The sequence below is a fragment of the Amblyomma americanum genome, chromosome 10 (assembly GCF_052857255.1).
Source record: "Amblyomma americanum isolate KBUSLIRL-KWMA chromosome 10, ASM5285725v1, whole genome shotgun sequence".
NCBI classification, from domain to species: Eukaryota; Metazoa; Arthropoda; class Arachnida; order Ixodida; family Ixodidae; genus Amblyomma; species Amblyomma americanum.
This window is the reverse complement of record NC_135506.1, coordinates 20,762,306-20,772,169: the sequence shown is the minus strand read 5'-3', so window position 1 is coordinate 20,772,169 and position 9,864 is coordinate 20,762,306. Positions and strand designations below refer to the sequence as shown.

General features: G+C 47.8%; 1 protein-coding gene across 1 annotated transcript; it reads left to right on the top strand.

The window, feature by feature from the left end:
• The first annotated feature begins 220 nt into the window (after positions 1-220).
• LOC144107469 (uncharacterized) lies at positions 221-5,638 on the top strand. Its single transcript, XM_077640483.1, has 5 exons — positions 221-706; positions 1,137-1,430; positions 1,775-2,101; positions 3,700-4,020; positions 4,821-5,638. Exons 1-5 carry the CDS (start codon positions 280-282, stop codon positions 5,066-5,068), a joined length of 1,617 nt encoding a protein of 538 aa, XP_077496609.1. The 5' UTR covers positions 221-279; the 3' UTR covers positions 5,069-5,638.
• Positions 5,639-9,864: the final 4,226 nt, after the last annotated feature.

Here is a 9,864-nt window from a genome sequence, read left to right as displayed (position 1 = left end):
TTTACTACCATTCACATCCATTGACTGATACCATTTAGCTTAGTCTGTCATATAAAAAGGTACCCTTGTTGGTGTGCTAGCTTATCTAATGACGCATCATTTTCGCGCACTTAGGTTATTACCAGAAACTAAAAGGCAACAAAAGGCTCGATGGTTTAGATCAAGCGATTGAGCGTCAACATCTACGCATTTTTTTTTGACACGCCCTTCCCAGTAGCGCCCAAGGACGTTGTGCTCTGGAGCTGGCCACCCGTCAAAAACGACGCTTCCGGCTGGGTGATGTTGGCTGCTTCTGCAACGGCCGGTTTCCCGAATGGGTTTGCGTCTCCGACAAGGGCTTCGATGCTGGTACCCGACCAGACAGCGGATGCTCCAGGAACAGCCTCATCGCACGACCTTTCTGCGGCTTCCCGACCATCTAACAAAGAATCTAAAGACGACTGGGATTCGGGTTTTCCCACTCCCAGCAGCTTCGAATGCCAAGTGAACGGAAGTCGGCCGCAAGCCCAAGTCACGTGGTTCTTAGATGGACGGATGTTGGACGAAAGCCTGAGTCATACTCGCACCGAGGGCTACGTTACGGCTAGCGTGCTTCTCCTTCCGTCTTTAGAGCACTCGGGCAAACAGCTCGAGTGTCGTGCAAGCAATGAATACCTGCCTGAAAATAAAGGTGTGGTTCGTCGCTACCTCACTGTGAATATCTCAAGTAAGTTTTCAGCCTTTGGTCTCGACGTTTATAAACGTTGGTGTTGACTGTGAGGAACAATGAGGCCCGTGGAGGAATATAGGATTATGGTGAAAGGAAAGGTGTGGTAACCACCTCACTTTCGGTCGCTGAAATTCGCTATGAAAGATGGATTAAGAAGTGAAAAGAGGGAAGAGGAAAAGAGCTTCATGTGATTGTAGAAATCGCACACCGACTCCCTCACCACGAAACCAAAAAACCTTTTTCCTCACTGCCGCCACGAAAGAAAGTGAGTTAGAAATCAGGTTAGAAATACCATATTTAGTAGCTCTTTGAAGTAGAGTGCCCGCAATAAATTCGCTTTTCATCCCAGGCATGTGTCATCGAGAGTGATATTTAATTGATTGGTCCTGTTAACTCTTTTCTTTGCACATGTTTGTTCATTACGCAGATAAGCCTGAAGTGAATATCAAACTAGGTACCGGTCTGAACGCCAATCACATCACCGAGGGTGCCGATGTGTACATGGAGTGCTCAGTCGTCACGGCTTCAGGAGTCAGCGATGTCAGTTGGAGTCAAGATGGTCGCGAGCTCGGTACAGCACCAGCCGAAGACACAGTGGTGACGTCACGCTACCTCGTGATCCGCCGAGTGGATCCGAGGCACAGCGGAAATTACACGTGCACCGTGACCAGAAGTGGTGGAGAGAAGGTCGATAGCAAGCCACTCCACATCCGCGTGCGATGTATGTACTGTGAGAAGAGCTGTATGCATAAAGAATGCGTAGTGTCTTTAAATGTTTCAATTTAGGTCTGCTTTGTCCTCGTCCCGCATTGTGACAATATTGAAAATTATGCGTGTAGTCTACTAATGTATTTATTGCCCTCATTTTTATGTTTACGTTTATTTTCTTGTAGCTGATTATCCTCGCGTCATTCTGACGCGCAGTAGAGACCTTCTGTAATACTGAACTCAAGACGTGAAAACATTTTGTATAATGGTTTGCTTTACATTTCTACAACTTGCTTAGCTGCGTGAAGACGAACTGCCATGCCATTCAACACGCAACGTTTATTACACAACGCGCAGATTCGCCCCGATGTGAAGGTGCAGAGGAGGCTACGATAAGTGTGGAAGAAGGCAAGCCCGCCAACATGACCTGCAACGTCCGAGCTGACCCCAGCGATGGCCTGCGCTACTACTGGCTGCCAGAGAACGACTCCGAGACTTCCACGGCGTCGAGCTACAAAGGGCAGCTGTTGCGTGGGAACCAGTTTCGCAGGCCGCTTGTGACAGATACTGGCCGCTTGGAGATCTTCTTCAATGCCTCTTTCTTCAACACCACTCTCGCATGCTGGGCTGAGAACGCTGTGGGAATGCAGACGAAGCGCTGCCGTTTCAAGTTCGCTCACAAGAGTACTTTTCCTTTCCTTGTGCATCGCCCTTCATCGCATGCTTCACGTCTTATCAAGGAAGGCGTTCAATGCTACGACAGAGAATAGTTTCACAAAAAAACACAAAGAAAAAATAAGACGCAGGTATTACTGGGTACATATTCAAGTGCTTATTGCGTCTTTGTTGGACGGGGTTGTATGACTGAATCTCACAGGAAGCGTATAAATCACACAAGCAGCCGTTGTGCACGCCCACAACATACTTTTCTCAAACAAACGCCATTGATCCAAGCGTACATGGGTGCCAAAAAACCATACACTGGTAACTACAAGTGAAATAATATCAAGATTTTCTTGTGAGAAAAGGCGGCAGGCAGCCCTTATTTAGCAACGAGTCGTTTCCCGATCCATTCTTTTGCCAGGTCGGATGTTATTTATGGCGGCCGACTCTAAAGTCTCACTCCCAACCAATGATGATCGGCGGCTCTTGTGTCAAACGTGCCCCGCCAGTGAAAGGAGCATAGATATGGTGTAGAAAAAGTATTTCGAAATGATATAGCACAGGGCATTTTACCGAGCATATTTATACAAAGTATGTAAAAAAGAAGCCGCATATTGTATTAGCCGCAAACTGCTTCATCTATCCGGAGCTTCCCCGGACCAGTGCTCGCGTGTTATTAGTGCAGACAAGGCAATAGAGTGAAATCGTCAACAACGGGTGCCGCTTACCCTTTTTGGTGCATAGTTGGCCATAGCGATGCGGATGACATTGTTGGTCTGTCGTAAGATGTCGATAGGTGCACTTGCTAAGTTTATATTCCATTGAAGACAACGCCATTTTAAGACAGAGATAAAACCGTTTGCATAGCTCCTGGCACAGACTCCATGTCGCCATAACCGATCACTCGTAGACGGCTTTTATTGGCCCCCTTTCTGACTCATATTGTCCTACTTTTGCTCACTGATTTCCCCCTTGGTTCCCAACAAACAAATGGCCACAGAGTGCCATGGCACTCTTTGGCCATAGATGCCCTTGCGTCATAAAAATCCATAATCATCATCATCTTCTTCAAACAAATCCAGCTACAGCATATCTATGAGCTCAGAGAAGAAAATTCAAATTTAAGTACCTGGATTATCCTCCTGTGTTGGAAGGGGACTGCGGAGCAGTAAATGAAGCTGTATTGAGGGCAATACTCATGAAACTGAATCCCAAAAATAAAAGGCCAGTGTAGCGCTATGCCAAGAGTGTATTGGTTTGGTTTATGTGGTTTAACGTCCCAAAGCGACTCAGGCTATGAGGGACGCCGTAATGAAGGGCTCCGGAAATTTCGACCACCTGGACTTTTTTAACGTGCACTGACGTCGCGCAGTACACGGCCCATAAAATTTCGCCTCCAACTAGCTATTAAGTCAAGCTTTTGCTTCAACAAGGGACCTATGCCACAAGAAAGGCGATGTCTTTTCATTCGGTGCAAAGGAAGATTTCAGACGAATGTTTCGATTGCACGCATTAGGGTGCGTCACACACGCCTGACAAAGCAAGCTGTGAACGTTACGTCATCGATTACTCGCTGCTAGCACAGTAAAAAAGGGTGACGCATGGTGGTTCCCTTGCAGGCGATGGCTTCTCAGGCCTGACATGCAACGTGGGCAACTACACGGACACGTCCTTCTCCCTGACCTGCTGGACACCTGTTGTAAACGACACGAGGACGGCCACGTTTCGGGATCAACAGCGGCTACGAGTCGAAGTGTTCGACGCGGGGAGAGGCAACCGTTCTGAGCGCAGCTTCTGGAGCCGAGGCATGGGTCCCCTGTTTGTCACCAGGCTTCGCCCTTCAGCCGAATACCTTGTTGTGGTTCGGATGCCTCCAGATGCGAGCTACCGCACATACGTCCAAACACTGAGTTCGGCACAGACCCTCACGGAAAGAGGAGGTGAGCCTTTGGTTATGCATTCGTTTTATTTTTGTTTTTGTCTTGTTTTGCATAACGCTTGACTAATACTAAAAGCCCAGACGCTGGCTATTGTGACTTAGATATGCCACATAGGCTGAAGCAATAAATGCTACAGCTGCGTGGCTGTTGACTGGCTTCCTAAGCGGTGTGCCCTGATGTGCCTAAGGGCACATCAGGGTCTTGAACGAGAGTACGCATTTCAGCAAAAAACAAACAAACAAGAAATGCATAAGCATAAATTTTGCCTACAAAATCGTGTTCAGCCGCTTCCACTGCTTTGACGATGGCTCTTAAGATTCAGTGAACCCTCAGCACTCCTGAAACTTACGGACATTCTCGTGTAGTTGGCAGTGCATCGAATAAACAAAAAGATAGCCGCCATTACACCACGCTACCCTCTCTGCTTTATGTAACCACCTCTTATTCACAAATAATTAACATTGTTTTTCTAATTTCTTTTTTTTTCTGATACTGCCACTTGTTGCCTAAAGCACGCCATTCATGTTGACAGTATGTCTAATACAAAGGCATTGCATTGATTTGATGTTGTACGAAGGATATAATGAGTTAAATATACTTGCAAAATGCTTAATAGCGGTTTTATTTTATTAACGTTTTCGAGCCTCTATGAGATTTTTCTTTGCACTACGCATGTCCATTATCTTTTTTCAACGCTATGTAGATGCAAAATTCCACAAAACATGAGGCGCAAGTTTAAAGACACCTTCAGAACCGTCTGAGGCTCCATTAATTATGCGCGCGGCCCCATTTGTTTGCAGATTTCAAGAGAACCACGCAGCGCGGACGCTGGACACTGACCATGACTGTGCTCGTGGTGGGTTGCTTCCTCGCAGCCACGCTGGTGACTTTCGTGAGCGTATACTGCGCATGCGCACACAGGAGACGGCGCAGGAAACCACGACGACCGCCTGACAAGATCGATGGCACTGTTACCACGTGCAAAGATGAGAAGTCGGAGCCAGTGCGAGACCATAAGCTTTGCCTCTCTTCTGTTGGAATGAGCTGAGCACGGAGAGGACGCGTAGACTCTACCAGGGCCGAGAAATATGTGGCTGATATAAAAGGGTTTACCTATCACCCTCCTCTGGACTCTTACCGTTGTCAGGGACCACGAAGTGGCCGAGGCTGCCCTCCGTACTGCCTTCTTCCTCTCTGTCGTGTTTTGTGTTCACTCGCTGGAGAAGAAGCCCGGCTTGCTTACGTCACCAAGCATAGTGGATTCTCGAGGATGCCGACCATCTCGCCTTCACAGACCACTGCGACATCGATAAGAATTTTAGTGACGGCATCTGGGCCGCTGCTAAAGTCGGCTCAGTCGAGGACGCCATAAACGAAGGACAAAAAGTATGGTGGGGCAGCCTAAAAAGAATGTAAACTATTAAACCCTGTCTGTGCCACTACGTATAACAGGCATAAACAAAGGACAGTGCATGTGAGTGGACCTATTGTTGAAACATGTATTCATTGAAGCCAGCAAGGCCCCTCTCCGCCTGGGCGAACTGTAATAGTGGGTCAAAGACTGGCGATGTGTGCCAACTAATATATGTACAATAAAAAACCCATCTCTCGAACTATGAAACAAAGTCTCAGAGACAATTCCGTCGCATTCCTGCCGACAGCCTTCGTTTTTCTCAGAGAAATGTCCGAGATCTTGACCCCTGGGGCCCAAAGTGGAATACAGAGCCTCGGTATAGTAAGGTGGTGGTGGTGGCGAAAATGTGGTATTTACACGTTAGGAGGGTGGTGTTGACGTATTCGGAGCCCCTAGTCCGGAGTCCTTTGGTTGATGCGGTTGGCCTTGGTCGGCGGAGGAGCGGCACTTGATCCTCGAGCTGTGAGCTTGTCATAGTCACTTCCCACCACTCTGCCTCACAGATGCCCATTTATTTAAGATTGACCTTACAGGCCCTGACAATATGATATAGATTGGAGATCTCGCCACACAAGCGGTACTCTCGATAAAAGAAGTCAGGGTCTGTGGCATGTAATTTGAATAAATGTGAGAATTTGTGCGTTTGAAGTTGTCGGATGTGTACTTCCTTAGTTTTGTCTTGGGCTCTTAGCCGGAGAAGAAGAGTTAACACGTGCTAGGCACTGAACATGTTTGAGTGGGAGTGTTTTTCAAGGGTCATGGAGGGTCCCGGAGGAAAACGCTCAGGCGACTTTGTTTGCCCACTCGGTCGCGACCACCCGGCGATGGTCAGGTACCCACACCAGGTTTTGGATTCTATGAGCTGGGTGTATGTTCCTGAGGATGCGGGCGGCAAGTGTGCTGCGAGTGTGTAATTTCTATAGCCTGCCTCCTAGTCCGTAAGAATAAGGGTTGAAAAAAATCTGAAGGTGCGGGAGACACCTTTATTGAGCTAGGGTTCTGCATTGCACTGGCATTCGGACCAAGTTGGTGACGCAGTGTTCACTCGAAGATGAGTGAAAGAAAGCTGATCATGAGTCCTACGGTGAGTGTCTGATGAGTTGGATTTAGTTAAGGACATAGAAACGAAATTTGCAGACATAGGCATCCATCATCGCACGTGCAAACCAGCATGGTGTACCTCAGGTGTTTTCCGTGCCGAGCAAGCTTCAAATGCTGTGCTCCCGCATGTGCGGTTATGGGAGGCATGGCTGTCAAATCAGGTACAGGTCACCCTTCCTCCAACGCTCCATTGGAGTTGTGTATGCCTTCTCTCTTTCATGTGAAAAGACTTACATCGGGCAGACAGGGCGATGTATTAATGAGCAATTAAGGGAGCATGTGCTAAATGTAAAATGTAAAGTAGACAAAGGTGCACATCTTGTGTCGCACATCATTGATTGCAGCAATTGTACACTGCGATTCCAAGAGACGTCGATTCGTGGTAGAAGCAAGAAAAGAACACGCGCGGTTGTCCCTAGAAGCTTATCACATTGAGAAAAAAGCAGAAGATTTCATTATCGATACTTCCCTGTCCTTGTACACGCCATCGTTAATTTCTCTAAGATGACTTGCTTTTTTGATTTTATCGCGGAAGGGTGACGAAAGGTATACATATGCGTGGTTTCAGGAAGAATAAAGCAGTAGTTAGTGTAGCACTTGTCCTTCTTTTTCTGTCTTCTTCGTGGATTGTCTAGTGTTTGCGCTGATCGTTTACCATGAGAATATCATGCACCAACTAGCCGCGGTCGAAGTTTTATTGTAGTAGGATTTACCCTCGGTGATTGCTTTGATCGTTTGCTCTGAGCAGTGGCTTCACACAGCTGACAGAATATTTCTGGATGGTGAAGCGTGGGCGGAGGTGAGCGGTGCTTCTGGGGGATGCAGATGGCTCGAGGGTGGCTTTGAGTGGGTGGGCAGCCACCTTATCTAGGCGGTGGGGTTAGGAAGTGGCTGGTGGATGATGCTTCTGGAGGGCAGCTGTGTTTTCTGCAGAATCCTCGAATTAGATTTCTCGGTCGCTTTTTTGTTCTTCTGCTTCAGGGGCTTTTCAAGGGCGAAGGCAGGACGGCTGGTAGTGGTAGTCCTACAGCTTGGAGGGTGCGCTGTGTGATGGGCAGCTCTTTCTGGACGATCGAGGCGCCATTCCCCAAGTCGACAGACAGACGCCGCCATTTTCTAATTACGATACAAGTACTGAATACGCAGTAAAAACTCGCGTAATATCGAGGCATTTATGTGGCACCTGCAGCGTACGGCAACTAAGCTTGGAACGCACAGCTTCTTGCGAGTCTTCCATATGACAAACGGTAGCCGCCGATAACTGGCGTCGTGGTCGTGTACAGAAGGGCGGGCACGTGAACCTTGCTGCCATTTTTTCCAGCGCTACCTGTCGGTTTTCAAGTCATGTGTTTTCGACGGCCGCATCGAGTACAAATTTTGCAGCATTCCTTACTATAAGCAAAAATGAAACGCGAGCAAGTAAACTGAAATCATAACCTAAAAGCACGAACATATTAGAACCTGGGAAGAAAAAATTGGGGGGGGGGGACACTTAAGCCCTACCTTAAAAGATTTACGCGATAGCGAATCAATTAATGCCCCATATATGCAGAATTGTTAATTCTCCGTTTAACATTCATAGATTTCTAGGAGCTTCGTACCACTTCTGGCGCAGTGGTGCAGCGGTAAAACGGTGCACCGACGCCCTGCCATGGCAGGTGCTGCCAGCGGTTGGCACTTGTACGACCCATGTTGCTGTTCCAGAGCAACCTGTCGTGACCCTTTGTTAATTTAACTGCCGCCTGCCACGGCGCAGTTCGCTCACAATCCGATGGGCAGGTTGTGATGACGCCCAAGGGTCACATGACCTGACTGGCCCACCTACGTCCTAGGTTGCTTCTATGGGGATTTCCCACTCACGGTCAGGGACGCCGATGCCGATGCCCGATTTTTCTCGACACGGCCTTCTTAATGCTGTCGCGTTAAAATACAAGCAGGCAAGCAAAGTTCATTAACATTGCAGAAGGAGAGCATTTGCTCTTTCGAAGTGCAATTAACCAGCGCTCATATTTTGCTTCCACCGGTTAATATTTGGTCAGTTTGCTGTTCACGCTTAATTTGTTGATAATTGTACTTTGCGCTTTAATTTTGGTTTTTTGGAATACCGCTTTCTCTCCGTAGAATGGGAGGTTGAGGGCAGGGTCGTCAGTAAGGCTTGGAGACCGATCCTGCAAGAAGCGGGGTTTTCGACTGCAGGACTGAGTTGGCAGGGCCTGCTCGTTCGCTCGAACCGAGTTGCGGGGCCACAGTTTTTCGTTGTACCTGGGACGCAATTAAATTGCCCTAGTACATACTTTGACCGTAGCACGAGTCGTATTCGTAAACAGCGACCATTCGTTATTACCGCGGCCGCAATAGGCGGGCCGGACTGCTGCTTGGGCTTCAAGAACGATCGCAACAAGCTCATGGTAACGTGTCGAGCGGTAGTATCGTAAGGCGGAGGAGAGGAGGGGCAGTCACGTGATCATCCATGATCTCATCAAGGTCACGTCATAGCCCTTGACCTCATCACGGTCACGTCACCTGCAATTCGTGACAATCAACAACCGGCAAAGTGTCGGCGGACTGTCTAAGGCGAAGCTCTGCTTACAGAAAGTTTCTTTTAAAGAGTGTTCGAGGTAAATATCGCAATTTACGAAACAACTTCCCGAAGCAAGGTACAAACCTTTTTGACAGCGTATGAGGAAAGGGAGCGCAATCGATGAGAGAAATAATTGCTTCTGCGCCTCGACAAGTGCAGCGTCTTTTCCTTCAGGGGAATGCGACAATGTCTGTAGCTCCGGAATGAAATACGTTTCCTTACCAACGTCACCTTCCAAGCGTTGGGCCGCTCTTTCATCTTGTGCCCGCGGAAATGTTGCGGTAGCACGCCACTAGTGTTTACCTCTTTGTGGTGCAGGCAGGAATCGATCAGTGCCGGAACGCGTCGATTGCTCCAAGCGCCAAAATGGGTCCCGACTGGAAGCTTCCTGAGTGATGGCGTATATACTGGCTCTTCTGTTCATGTTTGTGCATGTATGTGTGCGTGTTTTCGATTCCGAATATGTCGGGAAGGTCACGACATAAAAACTAATTCTGTTCATGCATGAAAAACAAATTTCTTTGCTTGCACTTCAAGTTTCCACCGAGACTAATACAAAAAGATGTTCCTTTTTATCTTACCTCCAGATACTTCGTCACGACTAATGTGGAAATTTTCCTTGTTTTTCGCCCAAACAATCAGCGATTGTCGAGCAACTTGTGATCTTTCCTTAATTTTTCAGCTTGTACTTATCGCACCAGATATATGCACCCCACCTTCTCACATATCCGAGATACTGCAACCACTC

Excerpts from the sequence above, each read along its gene's own strand:
- LOC144107469 (XM_077640483.1), top strand. The coding sequence starts at position 280 with ATGTTGGCTGCTTCTGCAACGGCCGGTTTCCCGAATGGGTTTGCGTCT. Across the intron at positions 2,102-3,699 it reads TTTCAAGTTCGCTCACAAGA|GCGATGGCTTCTCAGGCCTG; the intron begins GTACTTTTCCTT and ends GTTCCCTTGCAG. Across the intron at positions 4,021-4,820 it reads GACCCTCACGGAAAGAGGAG|ATTTCAAGAGAACCACGCAG; the intron begins GTGAGCCTTTGG and ends ATTTGTTTGCAG.